Source organism: Argiope bruennichi, chromosome X2, assembly GCF_947563725.1.
Source record: "Argiope bruennichi chromosome X2, qqArgBrue1.1, whole genome shotgun sequence".
Classification (NCBI taxonomy): Eukaryota; Metazoa; Arthropoda; class Arachnida; order Araneae; family Araneidae; genus Argiope; species Argiope bruennichi.
The window spans coordinates 91,890,162-91,916,451 of record NC_079163.1 but is presented as its reverse complement, the minus strand read 5'-3'; the positions used below and the strand labels follow the sequence as shown (position 1 = coordinate 91,916,451).

At 27.2% G+C, this 26,290-nt stretch overlaps 1 protein-coding gene across 1 annotated transcript; it reads left to right on the top strand.

Annotated features, from left to right (window-relative positions):
• Nucleotides 1-3,336: 3,336 nt before the first annotated feature.
• On the top strand, nucleotides 3,337-24,373 carry LOC129960451 (beta-galactoside alpha-2,6-sialyltransferase 2-like). The gene is made up of 7 exons (XM_056073895.1): nucleotides 3,337-3,439; nucleotides 4,398-5,015; nucleotides 7,754-7,953; nucleotides 8,880-9,054; nucleotides 12,774-13,070; nucleotides 15,100-15,206; nucleotides 22,734-24,373. The coding sequence occupies exons 2-5, from the start codon at nucleotides 4,421-4,423 to the stop codon at nucleotides 13,013-13,015; spliced, it is 1,212 nt and encodes a 403-aa protein (XP_055929870.1). The 5' UTR covers nucleotides 3,337-3,439; nucleotides 4,398-4,420; the 3' UTR covers nucleotides 13,016-13,070; nucleotides 15,100-15,206; nucleotides 22,734-24,373.
• Nucleotides 24,374-26,290: the final 1,917 nt, after the last annotated feature.

Genomic DNA, 26,290 nt, shown 5'->3' with positions numbered 1-26,290 from the left:
CAAAACATTTTTTTGGCAATCAAAATCGCTTATTATTCTAATGATTATTGTAATAATCGAGTTCATTAGCGTTTGAAATAAAAACCTTTGAATGTATGTATTTCTGAGTATGTTTGAAAATAAAACCCTGATCCTTTGTGACTTTCAGGGCCTTGCTCAAGTCCACGATTTTATGGGGAGAGAGGGTGACATCTTTAGTAAATAGTATACTAGAAAGTTTCAGGGAGATCATTCTCGCTGATTAAATTGATTAAATTTCCATTTCTTAAAAACTTAAATGAGAAAAAATGATAGATTTGTTAAGAATATATTTTTTAAATTTTTATTCCTGTTCAATATAAAATTAGAAAGCTTGAACATTGATACTTCCATCTGATGTTAGCAAAGATCGAAAGAAATCACTATCACTTCGTTCTTTTACATTATTTATCTAAAATTTAGAGTAAAAAATAAAAATGAAGGGCAGTAAAGAATTGTATCTCCTTTTTATATATTCAATTACATACAAATGTATCGAAAATTAAGAAACCGATTAAATACATTGTTTTTAATTAATCGATGCTCTGTAAAGGATTTCTTAATCGGTAGTGCTATGACTTCATTTTATTTTTAACTTTAAAGTTGAGCGAGATCTTATTTTTCTCTCAGAATCAAAATGTTGCTTCAGCAAATTTTTTTCTAACACTGTATCAGTTCAGAATACTTTTCACTGCCTCTCTTTCCTATTTACCGCATTCCTATTTGTACGCTACAACGTACTCATCAGGATTTGGACAAATAATCCTGTAAAATTTGGACAATTACCTTGAATTTATAAAGAATAAAAATAGCTAAGAAATTTCACGACTGTTGTTTTGAATTGTACACACACACAAAATTCATTGGTATAGAAACATTAAAAAAAAATGGCGTAGCATATAAATTGCGTCGATAAAAGGTATATTCTTTGTACAAATCAGAAATAAAAGTTATGGATGTATTAGGAATTGCCTTATATAATGATATCAGAAAATAACCATGAAGATAATTTTAAAAACTCAATTAAGCTTATCAATGCGACTTACTTTCTTGTCATCAGTAGTTTTCTGAGAAAGGGCCTCAAAATGTTTCAGCATCTGAGATCGCATATAGTCAAAATCCGCCACTGCCCATGGAGACAATACATTAGTGCGTTTATGATACTTTTTTTTGGTGAATATCATGAAGGAGCAAAAAATAAATAATTAATTAACACCATGTCCTTGGCGTTGATTACCTTTGCTACGCCACTGATAAACATACTGTTTAGAAAAAAAAGTTTCTTAGTTTAGAATTCCAGCAGGATGTTGACAATTATTTAAAGTATATAATTAATATTTCGCACGTAAAAGATTTTTAAATGTTAAAATATCTGTGAAAAAAAAAAAAAAAAAAAAGAACTGATAGCAATTCACTTATTAAAAAAAAAGTTCAAGAAAAAGTTAGCTACTGATTCAATCAATAAATGGGACATCAAAAGCTCTTTCTAAAAATCATCCCCTACATCAAAAATACTTTTTGGTTGGAAAAAAGTTTTGCAATTTACCTATAGCGTTGACGGCGCTCTAAATATATATATTCTCTGCCGATCACATTTGCTGACATAAAGAATCCACCAGAAATTTAATACTGAAAAAAAAAAAAAAATGTTATGTATTTTTTTATTTACACGTTGTACATATATATTTACTAAAATTTTTTATGTTTTTCAAAAATAAATATAATTAAATATTACAATGCATTTACCATATAGTGCAGAAATTATCTTCAAAGAGAAAATGGTTAAATATAGAAGATATATAAGAGAGATAATTAAAATAACAATTTTAGGTAATTAAAAACTTATCAAATAATTTCTAATTGCTTAGTTGCTAAAAATTCTCCCATTTGATGACATTAAGTTAAACAAATTTTAATAAGTAGTTTTAAATTAGTTACCATTAATTTTAAAAAGGCAAAATAATTCAACCGATTAAATTATTTAAAGAAGTCAAATATTGCAATTAACAGCTGAAAAATTTAATAATTTATCCTTCAATAGTAATACTCATTAAATTCCGTGAGAGATGGAATTATTTTACGCCTGAAGTAAGTGTTAATTTTTTTTCTTTCTCATTTCATGCTTTTAATTAAATTTGAAAAAAAAAAATGCTATTGTGCGAAAAAAAATTCTATTGCTTGTTATAATTTTATTTGTCATTTATAATAATTAAACATTTACACTTGCATTTTACTAAAATACTGTATAATAGGAAAAGGAAATAAAATTTTGGAAGAATATTGTTAGACATAATATTTTCTATACAGGAAGATAATTTTTAGCCCTTGTAACTGTAAAATTACAAATACATTTTGAACATTAACATGTAATTTTCTTTAGTTATTAGAACATATCTTTATTGAAATAGATATTTATGAATAGGTCCTTATTCATGAAAATGTAGCCATTTACAACCTATTGATATTCTTTCAAATAAAAAAGAAGAAAAATATATTCCGCATTTTAATAACCTTGCTTTATTTCTTTAATCTGTTTTAATTAAATTATCTGTTAATATATTCTAATGTGGTGTAAATTGATCTCAATTTATGTCGCATCATTCAATTAGCCTTTTACAATGAAATTTCTTTAACTTTTAAAATGAAATAAGAAAGCAGCTTTCTGTCCAGAAAAAATTTCTGTAATCCAGGCTTAGTGAAAAAGCCCAATACTGTAATTTCTCAGAAAGAGCTGAAATAAAAAAAAATAAAAATAAAAAAACCAACGAGAAATCGGACATCTATATTATAGATTAGAGTGAGAGATGGAGAGACGGAAATAAATTTTTCTAGTTATTACATGAAGATACATATAGATGGCGATACTATACAATGCTTGTTTATATGTGTGTATATATATATATATATATATATATATAATGAAAATGCCGACCGAATGTGGTAATGACAATTAAGAAAACAACTTTCTGTCCAGAAATATATCTTAATCCAGGCTTTGTGATAAAGCCCAATACTGTAATTTATCAGAAAAAACTGAAATATAAAATCCTTGAGAGAAAGCAATACAACACCGGATATTTATAACAATTTCTGACATATTTCATGAACTGCTGAAAAAACTGGATTTCTTGTGAATTTTCAACAAAGATTAATTTATTATAGGATTTTTAAAAGAAACAAAAAATCGTACATCAAAATTTTTAATTAGAAGGTGATGTGGAAACTAATTTTTCTAGTTGTTTCATGAAGATACATGTAGATGGCGACACACTACAATTCATGTTTATATGAAAAATTGAAAATGCCGGACGAATGCGGTAACTCTGCCGTGTATTACTGTTTATATGGCTTCTAATTCTTTGATATTGCAATTCATGCGACTTATAAAGAATTTTTTCATGAACGACTTTGAAGAAAATCGGTATAATATTTTTTTACTTAGAAAATTCCATTTTTATATTATACGATTATTAATTACAGTAGAAAAAAAATCCAATTTTATAAATCATCTGCAATTTATATTAAACATGTATTTAATTTTTAGTTTATGATTTCTTGCAACATTAAATGTTCAACATTTGTATTCTAATTTCATATAGGTAAAGCATCTTATTTAATCTAATTTTATTATAATTGCATATGATTTATGACATTGTTTTAGTTATGTAGCAGTATTGTGCAAAAGCATTAAAATTGTGGAAAAGCTCAATATCAGAGACAGAAAAATATTTGTATTATGTTGAAAAAGTTTTTATATTTCATAGAAATAGTTGGCTTTCATCAATTTCCAGGAAAATTTTATTTGAAAGCCTGTTTATAATTTTATTTGAAATTTTTCTCTAGTGATATATTATTTTATTTATTCCTGTATTTTTTTTTTTATTGAATCATGAAAAATTAGTGTCTATACTTTAATTTAATTCCCAATTGATTTATAAGATATTTTTTGTCTGTTATTTTTTTATCTGCTAATCCATTTGTTGAAGTGTGGTAGAAGGCATTTTTATGAAGTAGATTATATATAACATTTTGATTTCAAATATATTTGTGGCATTCTCATACTGTGACAGTTTTGCTTATGTTATTTTACTCCTACAGAAATGAAATTGAAGAATATGACTGCGTTTAGTAAGATTTTATAGAAAGGCCATGAAGTATCAGTTTATATGACAGTAATTTGTGTTCTGCTCCCAGAAATATGCAACTTTAAAAATCTATATCATGTTGAATTTTAATTATTGAATCAGATTATACTCCACAATTTAAAAAAAAATTATTTTGATCAATTTTTTATTAAAACAACTGTTGGTTCATATAAATTGAATTTTTAAAATTTGAATGAAAAGTATAGATTTTTAAGTAGCGTGTTTTCTTTTCAGGTAAACATTTTTTAAAAAGAAGAATGAAAATTCCATTTCTTGCAATTAGTATATGGATGTTCATTTGTATGACAATATTTGGAGTAGTTAGTTACACTTATGTCTTATGGAGTCAGTATTGGCGATCAGCTTTAGAGAAAAAACAGTTAATACTGAATAAATCTAATTACATTCAGGAAACTCCCATGCAAGCAGTTCAGACAAATGCTTATTCCAACTCTCAAAAAAGTAACATTACAGATGAAGTACCATCTGACAAATTAAACAACAAAATTCACACTTACAAAAATCAGTTGCTAATTCAGCTGCGCAAAGCCCAATTAGCAGCTGGGAGTGTGCTTTTTCATAAAGATAAAGGAGAAACAAATATATATAAAGTAAAATTTAAAAGGCAGAATATTAGAATTCCTCAGAAATCTCAACATGAGTTAATTTGTGAGTTAAAAGAAAAGGTTAAGATGGAAATGCTGCATAAAAATGTGGAACCTTTCAGTAAGCTTGGTTATGATAAATACTTCCCTTCTGAATCAATTTCTGATATATTTCCTAAGCATGCCAGTTGTGCTATGGTATCTAGTTCTGGTTCTATGTACAAGTCCAAGTTAGGAAAAGAGATTGGTAAGTTTCTTATAATTCCTTTTAATTACTAGAAACTTGGTTTTTCAGGAATATAAATTTTTACATTTTATAAAATATTAGAAAATATTTAACATTTTTGAAATTTTTTTTATAATATATATATAATCAGTAAAACTTTATGGTCACCAACATTCAAAGAGAAAGTATATTTGTAGTATTTCAAATTTACTGTTGCATACTAATTAATTAAGAAATTTATAGCACATTTTCTGACAGATGCAAAATAATAATAATAAAATGTTTCCAAAGAGAGAAAAGAAAAAGGAAAGCAAGTAAAAAACAATTATTATTAACAACCTGCAAACTTCTACTTACTAACTATTCAGGTAGAACCTTCACAAAAACTTGGATCAGCTAAGGTAAAATGAATACAAAATTAGCTATTTTCTACTTTGCTGAGTTACACTCCTAAAATTGTATAAATTGGTTATAATATTTTAATTGATATCTTATCTAGAAGTTACTTCTTTTCTTTTTTTTACATCTTTTTTAAACAGTGAAACTGTTTAATCATTATTTAGGCTTGTTATTATCATCACTTTACTCCATAATGTGGGGTAATTTGAACAACAAAGGGCAGGGAAATAAAATTACTCATAAAATTCATAATATACAGTTAGATTAACTAGAAAATAGATGACACACTATATTTAGTTCTTTCACATAGAATTTTAAATATTTAAACTGAATATTGAAAATTCTAAGCTGGATGTTTTCTCCCATTAAAAACTGATTTATCCAATTGTTGGGCGATATGTTTAATTTCAAATTCATCTTCATCAACATATTCTGAAAATGTATATTTCTATCCAAAGTGAGATTTATTAAGTTATTTAATTGTAAAGAGTCTGTTTTCTGCCAGCAAAATTTGACCATCAATACCTTGAATAAACTTTTAAATGTAATATTTCATCAATATACGACAACCTTTTGTTATTTTGTTCAAAGAAGGAGCTGATTAAGTTAAAAATGTATAGAAAGTGAAACTAAACTAGCCAATTTATTCAAAAAGAGGCCTCATAATACATATTTCCTAAGACTGCAAAATGTCTAAATCTGCCATTAGTCAAGTTACATTAATATGAACAACAGTTAATATTTAAAGCTACTCCTAAATGTGATGTGGATATTAATTAGATAGGCTGGAAGTGATTCAACAATATGCTTCAAGATGTTCACATGGATATGGAATCAGATTGTTTCTAGTACAGCTGGAGAATATATGGCAGACAGTCTGAAGAGCAAACAACATAATTGAGATGGTTCTGCTTTATCTCAGTTGGGCTTAAACTTAGAAAATTTAGGGAATAGGAAACACCTTGAATTAGTCCTGATGCACTTTAAACAACTCACAGAAATTTTTATTGTATCACATCATATTTTTATATTAGAGCATTCCAATGAAAATCATCTGCCTGCAAGGGTAAATGCAGAGGCACATGTACTTAAAAGATACCTAAAGCAAATGCCATTATGATGCCCCATCCTAATTTTTTAAACTATTACAATCCTTATATCCACCACATTTCCAAAAAAAATGTTATGCTGGGTTGAGAAAATGATAAATTTAAATAATTACTTATAAATCACTTTTCAACTAATATAACTCACCAGCTGATCAATACATCTTAATTATTCAAACAAATTAATTAAACTATTTGTAAAAGTTTAATTATCTATCTATATCTATATATATATATAAATGCATTTAAAATCCTATTTTGAAATGTAATGACAGACAAATTGAAATGTATATTATACGTAATCATTTTAGAGGGATATTTAAGATATCCCCTACCAGTACTTATTCTGACTCTGAAAAGATTAATGGTAATGATTAATGCATAATGATTTTATATTTTTATAATATATATAAAAAATTCATATAAATAGCTTTGACTTCCTTATTTAAAGTTTTTCCAGTACTTTAAACTAATATTATACCAAAAATCTTCTGAGTAAAATTTCATTAAAAACTTTCAAAATGATTTTTAAATTATTTTTATACATTCTATGGTATATCATTATGATGCCATTTATATGAAAGAGCTGAGTATATGTAATGTTCATAATGCAGTTATATCTATTAATACTATTAGTGAAAATATGACTTTAATCTGTCTGTCCATTGATGCATAAGGCCAAACTGTTGGAATTAATTTTATCAAACTTGACACATATATACTTTGAGAGTAGAAATATGCACCCTAAAGCTATATTTTGATATGTGAATTCGTTTTAATTAATCAAAAATGAAGTGAAATAGTCTTAGTGATATGATTTGAAATATTATTTCAAACAAAGATAATTGCCAATTATATCACCTTAAAATTCAAAAAGAATGATGGCAATATAAAATTCAAGCACTCATCTGTTTTCAATGGCATATTTAGTTTTGTAATTTTCCTCCAATTTTAAACTAATTTAAAAAAAAAAAAAAAAAACATCCTTCGGAGTCTTTACTGTTAATCTTAACTAATCTATTAGACCAATTTTTATTTCAAAATCTCAATAGCTATCTCAACTACAAATTTCAAAATGGAAAAGTAATTGTAAAATATCCAGATACAATTTTTATTAGATTTTTTATTAACCTATTAAAATATGGAATTTCGGCTGTTTCTTGTTCTTTCTTTTTAAAAATTAAAAATCAAATTTCTCATTTGTTAAGTCAATTACATATTGTCTGAGTAGAACCTTAATGTTGTGCTTCCCAGATTCTCATGACATAGTGCTGCGATTCAACAGTGCTCCAACAGAGGGATACCAAGAAGATGTTGGATTTAAAACAACCATCCGTTTCCTTAATTCACAAGTTGTGTCAAAACCAGAATTTGATTTCTTGAATTCACCCATGTATCGTAACATTACTTTGATTGTATGGGATCCATCAAAATATCATGGCTCTCTGGAAGAGGTAATATATTTTTATGAATATATCTAGCTTCAGAAAGAATAACCCCCTTTTTGGCATTATGCAGAGGTAGATAGTGAAAAAATTTGAAAATATATGAAAACCGACACTTCATTTTATGTTATCTTATGATTTAAATCCATTTTAATGTTTGAATATTAATATTGAACTAATTTTATGCTTGTGAAATTATAACCTATTCTTCCATAGTATTCTGTTGTAACTTTGTATAAATATTTCCTTTACTTTATGTTACATTATTTCATTTTACTTCTTTTTTGAAGTTATTATTTCCCCTTGATTATTCCATTTTTTCTTTAAATCACTGATTATGTGCTATGATGATTTCCTATTGTAATTCTAAAAACATTCATATGGCAATGTTTAATGAATCTTATTTCACAAGTCAGTTTATGGTACGATCAGCATCAAGAAGAGGAAGTCATAGCCAATAATACAAACAAGATCACAGACAAAAATGGCTGGTAGGAGCAGGTATTATAGTAATAATTGTTTTGACATCCTGACAAAAATATCTTCTGAAACATAACTGTAGAATGTTTTTTTTTTTAGACTCTTGAAGAGAGGAAATAGTAAAGTAAAATAATAGCAATAAATAAATACAAAAAGCGGAATATTTAATGAACAAAAAGAAAGCAACATAGCAAGAAATAAATGAGGAATTGAAATAATCAAATTAAATGGATTCAATGTACCAAGGATTGTAGAACTTTATTGAGTTATTTCTCAACAAATTAGAGAAAAAATGAAAGCTCAAATTCTATCTCTAGTGAATAAAGTAATTAATTTTGATGGAAACACTGTCCTTATCAAATAAAAGATTTGTACAAATATTTTCCAAAATTTTTATTATGTTGTTCCATGCATAATTTTTAACATTAGCTTATGTGTAAATTTCTTTTTTATAGTGGTATAAGAAACCTGATTTTGACCTATTTTCTACATATTGGTTACATAGAGAAATATATCCCGATCAGTATTTTTACATTTTGCATCCAGAGGTCTTGTGGACAGCTTGGGATTTTATCCAATCAAATACATTAGTACCTGTTGAACCTAATCCTCCATCTTCTGGATTTTTAGGTATATACCTTTCTAATTTGTTTCATTATATGTGGATTAGTTGTGGGCTTTCTTTTTAAATAGCAATTTAATTTTAGGATAGTTTGTATCATAAAATTTACCAATATTCAAAATTTTATGGCAGTGGCAAATCCCTTTAGCTTAAAAAGCCTTTTGTATTCAGTACAAATCTATCATTCTTTGCCTGTTACATCCCCAATGCCAATTAAGAAAGATTAAATACTTGATAATGTATAGAGGCACCCAGATGAATAGATGTATTCTTTCTTGAACCATCTTTATAACAGCAACTGAATTTACCAAACCTAGTTGATTTCTAGCAACCTTGTTTCATTCAGAAAAGTAATATGATGAGCATGCAATGAGTTGAGACAGTTAAAGCTTTTGCTTTTGCAGAAGCAAGTGAAGATGACAATGATGAAGTGAAATTTTATATTTTTTGCTGAACAAATTAGGATTCAGCTTTATTATTTAAATTAATATATATTCTAATGACCTATCATAAAATTTCTATGCAAAATACTGGTAATACTCCAGTGTGAAAAATTATAGTAATTTCTGTTTATCAAAAGAGCAGAATGCAAAAATAGAAATTCAAAATACTATCAACTTCCTTTTTAAGAGATGGTGCTTTCAACACAAACTCATTCTTAAGAAGATACTTATTTATAAATTCACATTTTAAAGATATTTTGTATTGATTTCCATGAAATTTCTGAATAAAATAATTTTAAATCCTTAAGAAATGTATTTTATATTAATAAAAATATGGGCAAGCTTTTGTTTTGAAACTGAATAGTGTTTTCTACCTTGTGTGTTTATGTGCATGTGTGTCCATATATGTAAAATAGACTTTATTATTATGATCCAGTTGCTAACTGCTAGGGATAGGCATTGAAATATGATCTAGCATTCCAGTTGAAAATATGCTCCAAATGAACTGAAGAATTATTTTTCTATAGTTTAAATCAGTAAAAGTTTGGTAAAAAAACTTAGAATCTTTAAATTGTTATTCAATCTATTGGTCCTATTCTTCATATTTAGTGAAATATTCTCGAGAGCTCCCATTCTGTGGGAGTTGCTGAATATTTCCATTTGAAACCTGAAAAACGCTTTTGTATTTTGGATAACACAAAAAGAAGGTAATAAATTTGTTTTTAAACTCACTGGGTGGGCCATCAAATAATCAATTTTGGGTTGTTTGCTTGTAATTTAATAATTCCAAGAAGTTTTAAAATGAAAGAAGACACAGATAGCTGAGATTTATATTTGATATCTTTTACAATAAGATAATAGTGTTTTTATTTTTTTATTTTCAAACATTGCAGATATAAACTAAGTTACATTTTGCTTGTTCCAAAGAGTAGATTGTATTTCATTTTGCCACTCACAAGAATAACTCATAGCAAAATCTACTTGCAATATAACAGTACCATTTTTTTTTTTTATATCAGATTGAAAGGCTTCAGCCTGGATCCGTTTTATTTTTACATGTTGCTGAAACTTTGAAAGTTTCCTTTATATAATTTGTTACTTTTTATAATTTGTCTTCCTGTGCTTTGATTCTGAATTGCAGAGTACTTCTTTCCAATAATATTTAATTCCTTTAGCAACATAATAAAGTTATCATGACTTTTACATTTACACTGGCCACTAGGTGTGCTTTTAAGAGAAAGAATATTTTTTGGTCATAAACTGCAAAATGTTGAATATCCAGTATTGATGCTTGGATTTTCTTCTTTATACAAAACATGTGCTTCTTTCATGTACATTGCAAGATAAAGTTTACGATCACGTTTTTTTAAATATATTTTTCCCAAATCGTCATTTCTTTATGCACCCCTGCAGCTGTATACACTATTTTTGTTGGACATAAGAATTGTGCTGTAAGTTTTGTTTTTATTATCATCATTAACATTGAGCTCCCTTTGCTTTTGTAGTTTAAAATCCACTCTTTTCACTAAATTGCACGCAACAATCATTCATTTTCAAGGTGAGGCATTCCAAGTTTTATTTATTGCTTTGTCGGAATTCTGTAATGAAATTCTTTCGAGATAGTCGCTGTAGAGGTATTCAGACTTGAAAATTCATTAAAGGTATTTAACTTTGGGGCTGCTCTGCATTTCCCCTGCCTTTCTTCAGCAGTTTCAATTTGTTTTTCGCTTTTTTGTCATAGTTATTACCTTTGTATCTCTCTCTCTCTCTCTCTCTCTTTTTGTATTAACCTTTCTTTCTCTTTAAAATTTTGATCATCTCTCTCTTTTCAAGTAATTTCTCTTTTGTTTTGCATTATTCTATCTTCTTTTTTCATATTTTATGCTTCAAATAATTACACAAAGATGTTTATAGATTGTAAAAACACATTTGCAGCATACTTTAAACCCCATGAACTGTGAAATATAGGATAAAAACTAACAGCAAGTTTTAAATGATAAATAAACAAGATTCTACCCATCTGGTGAGATGAAATGAAAACTTTGCTATGCATTTCACAATTTCATGTCACATACATGACTGTTTGAAGTCATACCTAGCCACAACATCACATACTTGACCGTTAAAAATTATAATTTAAATTACAATATTTTAAAATTTTTTGGATATTAGTTTATCAAATAGTATATGATCATAGTTTGTAAATAATAATTTAGAATTTTATGTCAATTTAATGACTCAGGAAACAAAAAACATCCAAAAAGGCTATGTTTGTGACTCACCACAAACTTGATAAGTTTTGATTATTTAAGAAATATCAAAATAGGCATTATTTTGTTATTTTTTATATATTCTTACAAAAAAATATATTATTAATTGAAAATAAAAATATGTTAAGTACCGGTATTAATCGTGAAGGAACTGTAGAAGCCATAAAACAGAAAATTTGGAATTTTTGGCATATGTCATGAAATATACTATTTATATTTAGATTAATGTTTAAAAAAAACTACAAGGAAGATCAGATATTTTTCATTAAAAATATTTGCCACAATCTTGATAATAGAGGAAAACAAAATTTTTTACCCTTGATTTCAAAATCTGTGGAGTAAGCCAATAGTTAATAATTGTTTTCTCTCATGATTTTACCCTAACTTGAACTGTAGAAATAATTGTTAGCAGTTTCCTCGAATATAATACTCTTATATCATTTATTATATCCTGATGAATAGAATATTTTTATATAATTTTTAGTCATGAGTTTTGCCTCTACTGAGCGTTATCCATTCTTTTATCATTGCTTTGCTCAAAGTTATCTTGTTGCTTAAATCTAAATGTTAGAAAGCTTTTGAAATTATCTAATATTCTTTAGATCATACACAAGATCATACAGAAAGAGCGGGAACACCCCCGACCGGCTAACAACGAGGTCTTTGCACAGTATAACCAGAGGGCCCACACAAGATCATACAATTGGGAATTTGTAAAATATATTATTGAATATCCTTTAGATTGGGAATATGATTCTTCTAGATATTAACCCTTTAATAATTTAGTAATATCTAATGTTTCATTGACCCTATCATTCTTTAGCCTTTTTTTTATCTCGTAAATGCTTGTTCCTTACTTTAATCTTGTGATCAAATATATATTATTATTGATTTCTGTTGTGGAGAGTCTGGTTTTATCGATATATTTTAATAGTCATGAACATTAATTAGTATTTTGCAATATTGTTTTTAATGAGCATCTATATATCTGACTCAATGAAAAATGTTTTGCAGGTATTCTGCTATTACTACACATATGTGACAGTGTTGATGTGTATGAATATGTCCCATCTATGCGGCTTACAAAACGTTGTCATTATTTTGATGTTCATGAAGACATTGGATGTACCTTGGGTGACTGGCATCCTCTGGCTTCTGAAAAACTCATTTCCTTGACATTAAATGAAGGATCTGATAGAGATATATTTGTGACCGGAAAGATTAAAATGACTGGTTTTGATAAACAAGATTGTTAAATAAAAATGGAAGAACATCTGTATAGCCATGATGCAGCTGGAATTTGCAGTTCAGGTAGGTATTTAGTTTTGCTTGTTGAAAATACTTTTTGTTCTATACTCATTAAGTTGCATGTATCTGTATGATTAAAAAGAAAGATAACAATTTTATAGTAAAAGTGATCAGAAACGTTTGTTAAAACTCAGTCTGGGTAAAATATTTAAATGACATGCTTGGGAAAGTACATGCATAATAGTGTTGCTAATGATGCACTGTATTTTTATATATGCAGGTAAATATATAACTTTTTATTATTTTTCGTTTAAAATAATTATTAAAATTTCGACGAATGATAATAATACTTTTTATTCCTTGAAACTAATTTTCGTAGATTGGATTTTACTTTCTGCACACTTAACTTTGCAAATAAATATTTTCCCCCACATTTTCTTTTAAAATGGAATAGTATACTTTTCTCCTAATATGTCGAGAATCAATTAGTATGAATATAATCCATTTTATCTCAATCTAACTCTAATCCATTTTATCTCAATCTAACTCTAAACCATTTTATCTCAATGTATACTGTGAAATAATCCTGTTGAATTAATCTATGTATTATCTTCCCTGTTCTAAAATTATTTGAGAATAGTCAAGTAAACCAGCCTCTTCCATTGAGGCCCAAATCTTTGAAAAGAATCTTATCATTTCAGATACAGAGTTTTGATCATCAGACCCTTGTTAGAGATCTCTATTTATTACTTTGTCTTGAAGAACCTAGTATAAGTTGGCCCCCAAGTTGTAAAAAAGCTTGGACTCTCTCAATTGATTGGAATTAATTTAATTATTAAGAATCAATTGAAAAAGTGAAAGCAAAGATAAATTACTTTTATCCATATTGTAAGAAATTGTTTTTTCGGTTTTTCTCCTTATGGTAATAGCGCCCAAGGTTCATGCTCTGCCTGCCGCATTGTAGTTATATCACTGCATCTGCTTTTTGAAGTAGATTTAAAATCGCAGGATAAATATGTAAAGAACTTAATTTTTTTTTTTTTTTGATAGATTCATATGAGCTAACAATGGTGTATAAAAAATCATTAAAGTATGGTAAACAAAATGCATTTTATATTCAAAAGAATTCTATCCTTTTAAAATCGGTAGAGTTTGGTTAAAAATTTAAACAATCCCATCTTAATAATTATTATTAATAAATAGATAGCATTAAAAGGAAAGCATAAATATAGACTTTTTTATGTTAAAATATCCTTATGTAAAAAAATTTATTACATAATTTACATTATTTACACTTTCAAAAATAAGAACGTTTTAAAAATGTAACCATATCATCTTGTGATTTTATTGATAAATGCATAGTATCTCCGTTCAGAGATGTATTATGATATAAGTCTATAATGTACAATTTAACTTTCTTTTTCTTTAATAGCTGCTGTTTGTTTGTTTTTGCTTTGAATTAACTTTTTTAAAAAAAATTATGTTAAATTAATTATTTCTAGCAGACAGCTGTTTAAGCAATTTTAAGAGAATAGATTCTAGGTGTATTAATTATCTACATTTATGATAGATCTACTCTACAGATATGTTGTATAAAGATTTTCATATTTTAAAGTGAATTATATATTTTTGAATTTATAGGCGATGCAAAAATCATCCGGATTTTGTTTTCACATGCGTAAAGCCACCCCCTTTTTTTTAGTTCCTAGTGGATTAAAAGTATGTCTTGTTGCTTATTTAAGTTTTTAAGATTTTCCTGTTCTAATTTCAGATAATCAGTTACATGTTAATCAAGTAGATTAACGTTATTATTTATTAACCAGTTATTAATATTTACAAAATTAATTTTGTATTAATATTTTCTTTAGGTCATTTGAATGTGTTTGGTTTTTTAAATGTTCTTTATTACCGGAATATATAATTTTATGTGAATATATAAATTATGTAATATAACATGATTTTTTAACACATAACTCATTCCTCTTGACTGGAAAACTGAATTAGAGTATTTTGATTTCAAAAGAATAATTGACGTTTTCTATTATTTCTTTTTACATGAAAGCACTGAAACTGGCACTGTTTTTTTTAATAGGTAAAATATTTCCTGTTCAAAATCATTTAAGATTGTGGAAGCCTACAAAATATTTTTCCTGAATTTTTTCGTCTCATGTTCAAACTGTCTTGATGAATGTCTTGAAAGTAAGTTTATAACTGTTAAGTTGTTACATTTATAAATTACATAGCTAAGTGATTGCTTTGATTTATAAAAACTTTATTAATTTTAAACATATCTCTAAACAGACACGTACCAACATAAATTGACGCCCAGTGCATATATCAAAAGAGAGCTAATCTCCTCCGTCTTTTTATAAACACCAATTTTCATATTTCCCGGTGAAATTTTAAGAGAGGGAGAGTTAATATTGTAATTGAATCTAATTAATAATATATGAATTATTGCTGAACTAATAAAACATATTGTTGCAAACTAGACGACTTCAGCGACCAGGTTGTTCTCCTGTTAAATTACTTATATTTATTTCCTAATGTCAACAAACCTTAATTTAGTTGTTGAGATCATTTAATTTTTGATACATTGAAAGAAGTGATCGCTAAGAACAGCAAAATAAGAAATCGGAAACTATGGGAGGGGGGGAAGTCACTGAAAATGTATTACTACAAGGGGTGTTCAAATGAAAAGGTATGAAGAGACACTATGGGTATAAATGAATACTTTATTCAAATTATACACAATGTGCCTGAAAATAGCGATCCCATTGATTAACGAGCCGAAAGATACCTCGTTCCCAGAATTCCTGTGACGAAACCCAGTCCTTCACAGCGTCCTTGAATTCGTCGACCGAGTTGAAGCGCTTTCCTTTCAGATGTTTTTTCAGGGGACCAAACGCATGAAAATCGCAGGGCGACATGTCCGGCCTGTAGGGCAGGTGGACGAGCTGCTCCCACTTGAACTTGGCCAGTTCCGCGTGTGTGACCCTGGAGACGTGTGAACATGCGCTATCATAGAGCAGAACCACACCCTCCGTGAGTAGCCCGGTCTTTTGTTGTTGATGGACGTGTGTAGTCTTCGGATTGTCTCACAGTACACATCGGAATTAATGGATCTTCGATGCTCGAGGAATTCAACAAGTACGGCGCTCTTTATAAGAGCCTCTGCTCTCTCCTGCGCATGCGGGTGCCGCCGGGGACTCCAATCGCATCCCTTTAATTAATTTCCTTTTAAATACGATTTAATTACAATTATTTATCATTGACCAAGCATGAATTTAATTGAAATTACAATTTTACATTATACAGCTGATTATAAAGTATATATTTAAGCAAACTGTAACAGGAAATTTAAAAACAAATTAAATGATGCAGATACTTTTAACCTGAAACTAAGCAAAATTAGTTATCTTATAAATTGTACAGCTAAATATATCTAGAAAATAAAGAAAATTAATAGAAAATATCTAAATTATTAATCTTCATACTAAATATATTGTATGTCAAATATAATTCGAAAATATAAATTATCATATGCTTATATTAACAGCACTGAAAAGAGAGACTAATATTTGTAAGCTATAAAATATGAAAATCATATTTATTCTAGCTATATCGCATAAAAGAATAACAGAATTTCATGGCTACAAATTCATTAACTTTCATGCAAGATAAATTTCCATTTTTCTTTAGATATGCTCAATAAATACAACTGTTGCTGTAGAAAATGTTAAAATTTCCTAAGTAATTCTTGCATATTTAATAAATGTCAGGTAACAAATCTAATGCTGAAATAAAAGTTATCTTGTATTTAAAATTACTGAAAGAGAAAAAGAAACTTTAATATTAGTAAATTATAAACTCCATTTCTACCCTTTCGTTGCCTTAGAATAAAGTTACATTTTTGATTAAAAAGCTATCTTATATTTAATAATATTTTTCAACAAAACAAACGACTATTTAATGATATTTTTCAACAAAACAACAGACGAAAAACAAACGACTTTTTAATTTCAAAAATGAAAGCTACTGTGGAAGTTCATATGTAGAAATATTTTTACATATTTCTTAAAATTAAGTGAAAATTTCACCACTAACTCTATATAACTAAAAAATGTTGGAATTTTACAATGGCGTGAAAAGTTTTTCTATAATAATATTTGTAGGAGTTATGTTAATTTAATTTCACTTGAGTTTTAATTAATTGGAACTAACTAACGAATCTAAAAATTCACTTCAAATGGAAATTAACTTGCTAAAAACTAAATTGTGCCACATTTGGAAACTAAATTAAATGGCCTACCTTATAGTTCACCAACAGATAAACAATGGATACGCGCATTCGCTTTTAGTATAAGTAGAGATAATTATACAGTGGCACTAAATTTTATCCTTCTCTTTATTTAAAAGAAATCACAAAAACAAAAATGTTTCTAAAAAAATCTTATAAAATTGTTTCAAATGTTTTAAATAAAATTTTACTGAAAAAAATTTTACTGGTCAGAAAACCCAATACATTATAACCTCTTAAAAATATCTTAAATATAAAATTTAACAAGTTGCTGGTGGGAAAATAGATGTAAAACAAATATTAATTTCGTTGATCTCGTATTTAAAAAGAAACTCAAAATAAAATGCATGGAAATCACTTAAACCATTGAAAAATATATAAATAAAATAATACAAAAAAAATCATATTCACTACTATTTATCCATATAAACATTAAGGACTGATAATTCAAAATGGATTCCTTTTCCGCTTTACCAACCACGCTGGACCGGATTATTTAATAGGTTAATTAGACAACTCTGTAAGTGCCTGATGGCTTCCAGACTTATTTCGTGGCATTTTCAGAGTAATCCAATTTTGTGTTTTCATTTCATTTTCAAAGAACATGCATTCACATATTTTTAAATTAAAAAATCGAGTATCTTTTAAATTTCTAAATATTATCTCTCAGGATTTTTTTTTCCATTCTTTCAAATTGGTTTCTAGATTAATGCAATTGGCAACAATCTTTGCAGTTAGCTGACTAGCTAGCATGTCAGTTAAGTAGCCCTGGCAAATTTTTGAATATTATAGAATGTGTTAAAAAGGTTTTGTTATTTTTTACAATTTGAATAAATCTCTTGAATATAATAAGCAATTAAATATTTTCTAATTTCAATTTGTTGCAATGTGTATTTCTTAAAAACTACTTATATAGATAAATTAAAATCATTATTAAATCATTAATCATTATCATAATTAAAATCATAAATCATTTTTTAGGGAGAGAGAAAGGGGACTTCCAAATTTTTATTGCATAAGGACCTCTAGAGCTTAATCCTTTTTTTTAATTCGCAAAAATATTTCTTCCTATTCCATGCTCTTTAAAAATAGGTTTAATACTTTATTCTTAATTATTTTTCATGAATTTCATAAGAAACTAGTATCCATACAATATGAAATCTGGAAGCAAAGGCATTTCATCACCAAGTATATATCATGAAATACATTATAGAGGTTATCGATATTTTATATCTTCTTTTCTAAAAGCCTATGAGTATGGTCACGTAAATCCCATTCAATAAATATTTGAAAAGGTCTTTAATAACTTTTCCTTTTCACAGATGGAGTCTTTAAATTTCTGAAATAAAGCTATTTACTATTTTGAAACCTAGCTCGACTTGATTCCAGAGTTATAAAAAGAAGTATGTTCTGTATGATCTCTTACACTTCAATTGAGTTATTAGAGAATTTAAGAATCTGGAGAATAAAAGTTTAAAAGGAAATTTAGTTTTTTCTAAATGCACTTGAGTGATTTCTGAATGTTACAGCCTCTAATAATGATGCCCATAGCATCTGCCCTGCTTACCCCACTGTACCCTTCTTACGGCACTAGGCATGTGTGAATAATAAATCTACAACAGATGGTAAGCCTATTCAAAAGTTTACGAAAGCTCGAAATAGATTTTTTTAAAAAAATTGTATTAGAAGTTTTTTTTTTTTTTTTTTTTTTTTTAATTTATGAAGAGCCAAAGATTGACAAACACACAATTTCCTATTCTCAAAATGGTAGTTTCATTTAATGAGTAGATATATCACCATTTGTTCCTCTTAAGTCCTAAAGGAACACCTAATGTTGAAAGCTGATGGCACCGTTACTGTAGGTACTAACGATAATCCAATAAATTTTCCACAAATGGCAAAAAACTATACATGCATTTTTTAAATGAGAATATATAATATTTTGTTGTTTACACAGCACATGCACAAAATCCAATTAAGGTAATGCATTTCCATTATCTTTATGTAGATATTTTACATTCTGTTATAAAATCATTAGTACAAATTTTATAAATTTTCGCGAATATATTAATTCCGGATTTCAAACAAACAAACAAAAAAACTTCTTGAAATACAGCTATAACCGAAGCCCAGCCATCGCTGGAATAGCAATGAAAATAATTCAATGTAATGTATCGGGAAAGCATGAATTCTCTAATTAAGCAAAAGACAGCAGATTTGTGATTCCATTAAATGGCGGGTTTTGTATGAGATTTATTAATTAATTAAAAAAAACAGCAGCAACTTGCTTTTTAAAACTGCTGATTAGATTTTCATTATTATTTGAAATAAACATCCTTTTCGACAGAGGAGGCATTAGACCATCAAATTTCTGTAACATAACACTAATTGATAATAATTATTGTTAATCTCATTTAATAATTGATTCCTTAATTTTGCGCCTAATGCAAGTGATCTATCTATCCCTCTCTAGTTACATCACTGTCTTTAAAAAATTAAATTTTGGCCTTTTAAAAAAATTCTTAAACCTGGATTTAAACAAAAAATAAATAAAGGAAGGTCTTGCTGACTCTGGGGTAAATTCCAAATTAAAATCTCACACTTAAAGAATCTCCCTCATATTTCTACTTTGTAAATATCACAGTATGTTATGTTGATTCTTACTCCACTACGATTTAAAATATTCATGTTACCAGTTCACCAAAACAGATTTTTTAGTAAACCCTATGGATGCCCTTGTAGAATTATTCACGATACTGTCTTATCACACTGTATTTTTGGATGTTCCTTGATAATCCTTGAGATTATATATATATATATATATATATATATATATATATATATATATATATATATATATATATATATATTATATATATATATATATATATATATATATATTCAAAGTATTTTTAAGGCCTCCTTGAGTTCTCATACGAGTTTTCTCTTTCTTTTATAACCATAATATTTATGTCCAGTTTTTTTTCTATGTAATATGTTTTCTATGTAACTTGGAATTTTATATTATTTTATTATCAAAAAAATCGGACATTATTGCTGGATGTGAAGCTGTATAATTGGGTGATTTTTGGTGTGGTGACTGCTCTTGTTTCATGAAGTAGTTCTTTTAGAAACATTCAACTTATTCTTTGAGCGCATTCTCTATATATTTTAAGTCTAAATATGTTCTGAATTTACTCATTTTCATAATTTTAAAGTATGGTAAGATGACAAATTTCGAAAATTAGAATCTTTTGAAAAATGTTTCCAATGATAAATGAGACATATGAACTTTCGGTAATGTCTCGGAAATTATTATATATTTCTCAAAATTTTTTCATTCACCTAAAGAAAATTATCATACTTCATAAAGTCACGAAATAAATGCATAAATAACACAAATATATTATTTTTTATGAATTTTTAAAGATGGATGTGGGAAAAAAAGTGAATTGTAATAGAGTAAAACTTTTACATGGAAGAAATGTTGACTTGCTAAAATGCCAGAATCCAAAAAATCGCGCGCATATTCCATATTGTTTTCCAAATATTCACAAAAATTGTAAAATTCCCACATTCGATTCGCAACACCCACTTTTTGAGGGACCCTGTATCAAATTTATTTGTATTTATGTATCTACTCTTTCTGAAAAACGATCTTTAAATACTATTATAATAACCCAGTTAGTTAAATATTAAATTTATTTTCAGATCAGACAATTTCAATTTAATATAAATTTTGTTTTCTTGAATTTTTTTTCCCCACACAGACGATATAAAATTAGATTGTAGGACAGGTTGAATGTTGGAATGTTTAACTAATTTTTAATCTACACCAGCAGTTATTGTTTGAAAGTAAATGGAATAATGATCCAAGGAAATCCGCGCCATTTCTTTCTATCTAGGAAATTAATTAACACTGAAGTAAGGAAATTAACTATCACTTATTATTTATATGCTCAATGACTTAATGTTGTGCACTCACATAAATTTCTTTAATTAGGTGGAGAATACTTTTAAAATATCCATAAAATGGTTTCCTCAGATTATGAAATAATTTCATCTTTGCAGTTGCGTTTATCAAAAAACATATTCTTCGAGCCTCTATTTCGAGATACTGTAGCATAATAATGTGCTAGTCTCTATTCGTTTGTATTTGTCTTGATTACATTAGCCGTTGCAAAACAGAAAGAATGCCCATCACTCTTACAGTAGTAAACTTAATAAATATTTTATCCAATTAACAACTGTTTCCAAATGTAAATGAAAATTTATCATTTTAATAGATAAATCGATTGGCTTAAAATGTCTTTATGGTATTCGCATTTTACTAATCAGCATTTTTTTTAAGAAAAAAAAAATGAATTAAACAACGTATTTCATTCGCCATAAAAATTAAGATGTATGTTAGTTTCTTAGAGAGGGATCAACTAAAAAAGACTAAATGATGAATTGATTTTAAAAGCAAAGGAAATACTTCAATATTCAAATAAAAAGAAAAAATATATATATTAAGGATGAATCTGATTCGTGTTTTTTATTCCTCCAAAATTCCTGGAATAAAAACGCAGAAAAAGTATTTTTGCTATTAACAAACTGAGATTTACTTAATATACGATCCCTGGTGGGTTGGCTTCTTTTGAGCGACTTTTCAGCAAACAAAATTAAGTATATCTGAAAAACTACTGCAAATTTCTGAACGAAATCCGATACACTTATATAAAAAGACGTGTTGAATCCAATTATTAAAAAAATCACGATTTCCGTAATGAAAAAAGTTGGGGATTGTCATTAATTAACTCGATTAATTTGTTTGTATATCTAAATAAACCTCTCTTTAAGCCATTTCCATCGTCGCCAATTTTATGAAGATGCAATAATAAATAAAAAAATTGCAGAAGTGTTCAATTTTTTTTATTGTTGTCCTGTTTTGTTGATGACTATACCAAGTTTGCACACGACAGATTTTTTGGGGGAATTTGTCAATTATGGAGCAGAGTTTCCAATCAGAGAATTTCTATATTTGATTCCTAATTGATTCTCCGAAATTATTCTTTCAAACTGTTTTTGTGGGTTTTTTTTTTTAATGTCTATTCTGCAGCTTTAAAAATGGAAAGACGTGAATGCTCCTTTATCTAAGGAAACGTGAAGAAACAATTGAATTATTAGAAAGGTTTATTTATTAAATTTTAATTTTATATGATTGAAGCCTCCCCTGTATTTCATTGTATTAAAAATTTTTTTGTCAATTAAAATTTTTTTTAAAGAAATTATTATTACATATTGATTTTTTGTGCAGGAAACAATATTTTTAATATTTAAATTTAAGAAGATTTTCTGATTGTTTAAAAGCGTATTATGTAGTTTATTTGAAGATTTTAATATGTATTGCTTGTAATTTTTAGCAAAAACAATTTTTATTGTAGATTCATCAGTGGCAAATAATGTTGGTGTGCTTGGTTTTCTTTTCCCAGTAAGTAGACAGCAGAAATCGAATTTAGTTGAGCTTCAGTGTTGTAGCAGATATGATTTTAATTGTTTTTATTCTTTATTATGTAAATCTTAATATATGTCATGTTGTGTGGTGAATATATGTCATATTAATCATGAATGTATGTGAGGTTGATTTTTTTGTTGTTATTTATTAAATACAGTGAAGCCTATTGCATGCTACACTTTTTAAAATAATTGTATATTATTGTATATAATATTTTGATTCGTTGTCACATGATAAATCATTAAAGTAAATATATTCATCCAGGCATTAAGAAAAATGTGCTTTCCTCTTTTCCATACGAAATGATACATGTTTTACCATTCTGGCTATATTTTTATATGATTGTTAGGAGACTTTTCAGTTATTTAATGTGTCATATTTATTGGAACAGTTGATCAATTATCCTAAGTCATGTGAGAAGGCATATTACAAGGAATACTTTTGTTACTTGAAAAATTTACATTTTAATTCTTAAAATGTTGATAAAGATGTATTTTGTAGGAAATGTGATGCATAGATAATTATACTGTTTATAGATATCTAATGCTTGAAAAGTGTTTTCCTAACGAGACTATTGTGTAATATTTCTTTCTGTCATTTTCAAATAATGCTTGTGAAACCAATGAAATTATCTGTATATCATTTTCTCCAGTATCTACAATTCAGATTGGTGTATATAAATTTTAAGCAATAGCTGGACTTGTAAAGACCAATTTTCAAATTTGTTGTATTAATGTGCTGTTTAATTATGATGCTTATCGAATTAGTAGGATTTATTTAGTCTTTCATCAATTATCGACAGCTAGGTACAGAAAAACTTTTTATAAATGAATTTTTAATCAATAAAAAAAGTGCATTTGGTACTTCACTATATTGATACAATTAATGGGGGATATTTTTCTTTATTAATGTCTTAATTTTAAAAGCTGTGGTTGTTTTATTGTAAATTATTTGGAATAAAAAGGACGTGTTCACTTTTGCTGAATGATATTAAATCACCCCCCCCCCCTTTTAATGTAGTACTCTAACAAAAAGTGTCTTGTTTTGAGAATGTCAGAAATAACTTCTCTGATTGTTGTAGTTTTAGCAGTGGGAACTGTGTATAGTTATTACATTATTGTACTTATTTTTGCTTTTGGTGACAAACACCAATGAATGTTTCTTTGTGATCTGCATGTGCTGAATAGAAATTTGAAATTTATTTATCTCAATGGTCAATTGTAAGAATGATATTGAAAGATCCCGTTTATGAAACCCTTTTTGCTGATTATCTTTCTTACGTAGGAAGCCTCATGCATATTTCCTCTGACGTCATATGTTAGTTGTTCTTATATTGTCAGTGTTTGGACAGTAGGATACCAGCTATGTATCATTCTTAGCGTCTAACCACTCTTCAAAATCGAGCTTTGTCTGGAATATCTCTGGCATAGCTTCAAAGCAGGATGTTAATAAAATTTTAAATGAAACCTTCATCTACTTAGCATTTTGTTATATAAAGTTTAAAATTATTAATTGCAACTTTTAATATTTCTTTTAATTTATTGCTTATCTTAACTTTTAAATGCATAAAAAATGCCATGAAAGAAAAGGGCATTTATTTTCCGATCTTTAAATACATTAAAAATTGTTAAAAAGGTGATTATTTTTTACTTCCTAATAGTGTGATAACTAATTGTTATTGAATTATCTTTTTCATTATTTATTATCAAGTGAGGATGCTAAATAACATTATACATATTAGTTTAGTTTAATACCTACCTAAAGTATTCTGATTTATTTATGTTATATGTGTTATTGCTGTAAAAATTTACATTCAGCTACTATCTGCTTAGTTATGCCAAATGATTGTATGTGTATTTTATATATATAATGCCTCTAAAAAATTAATTACGCATATTTTAAGTTTTTCCCTCAGCATAAATTCAGCGACGAATATTTTTGAGTATCAATTAAATCAGAATTTGAATCGAAGAGTTTTTTTTTTTTTTTTTCATTTTAAAGAAAGTGAAATATGAAAACTGATGAAGAATTCTTAATATCTAAAGATGAAATACACATTGAATATTTATGATTATATCCTGTTATATTTGATCACTGTAAATAGATTTGCAATGAATTCATAATTATAATGCTTCTATACTTCCATTCTGTTTTTAATTGTATAATTTTCCTATTTTGGTATAGAAAGCTGCTGTTTGTATTCAGAATCACCAGTTATATATATATATATATATATATATATATATATATATATATATATATATATATATATATATATATATATATATATATAAAAGTTATGTATAGCATTCTCTGATTTATTACATAGTTACCAAATGTGGCTACTGCGACGTACTAATTCTCTTATTTGTTACATAATTACTAAAAGTGGCAACTTCAATTCACCGAAAGGCATACAGAAAAACTGAATTATCGGAACGCTGCGAAAGCATAGATAGAAACTATATTTGAATCCTAAGAAATTGGTTTCTCCTAAATGTTATTTGCAGTAATGTTCAGTTGTTGTATTTGGTTTCTTAACCTTCCGCCGGGCGCGCCGTTGTAAAAAGTACAACAGTTGGTTTGTTTTTTCTTTAAAACATCATTAACAAAGGCGGCAGCAGAGGTTTACCGATGGGGGTGGGGTGGGGGAGTGAAATCCGATAGGGGAACAAGGACAATTTTTCTAATTAAGCTTCATAATAACTCATAATAATTAATTTTGCATTTGATTAAAACCGATTAATTATTAATTAGCTCAGTAAAAATTTCTCCCCTCTTCATTTTTTTTTTTTTTTTTTTTTGAGATACGGATCCTAGTGCTTCTCTCATTGTTAAAAATTTGCTAGGAAAATTTTTAAAAAAAACAACAACAAAAAAAAAAAAAACTGTTCTCAGTTTCTTTTACTGACCATCAGAAGATTATCAATATTTGAGATCCTAGTGCTTCTCTCATTGTTAAAAATTTGCTAGGAAAATTTTTAAAAAAAACAACAACAAAAAAAAAACTGTTCTCAGTTTCTTTTACTGACCATCAGAAGATTATCAATATTTGAGTATATTTTTTATGACGATTTTAATATTTAATTTTACTGAGATCCGATTCTTGAAAAAATATGGTTATATTTCATTCTAATTTTTATAAATCGAAACGCAGGTTATAGCAATAAATCGCCTAAATTTGTTGTAGCATGATCATGGAAATATTTAATTGGACTTTAACAATGAATACGTTTTAATTACATTGAATTTGGTTCAAATTTAACAAAATTCTTAATTTTCTGGTTCTTATTTATATCTATAAAATATATCAATTACAACAAAAACAAATTCAGTGAGGAGGTCCGCATTAATTTATAAGTGTCTCATGTTAAATAATGATAGCATAAAAATAATAATAAATTGAAATAATTGAATAAAAAAACTCATAAAAAGTTTTCGTAGTTTGTTAATTTTCTTGAAAGTGAACAATGCTTCAACAATATA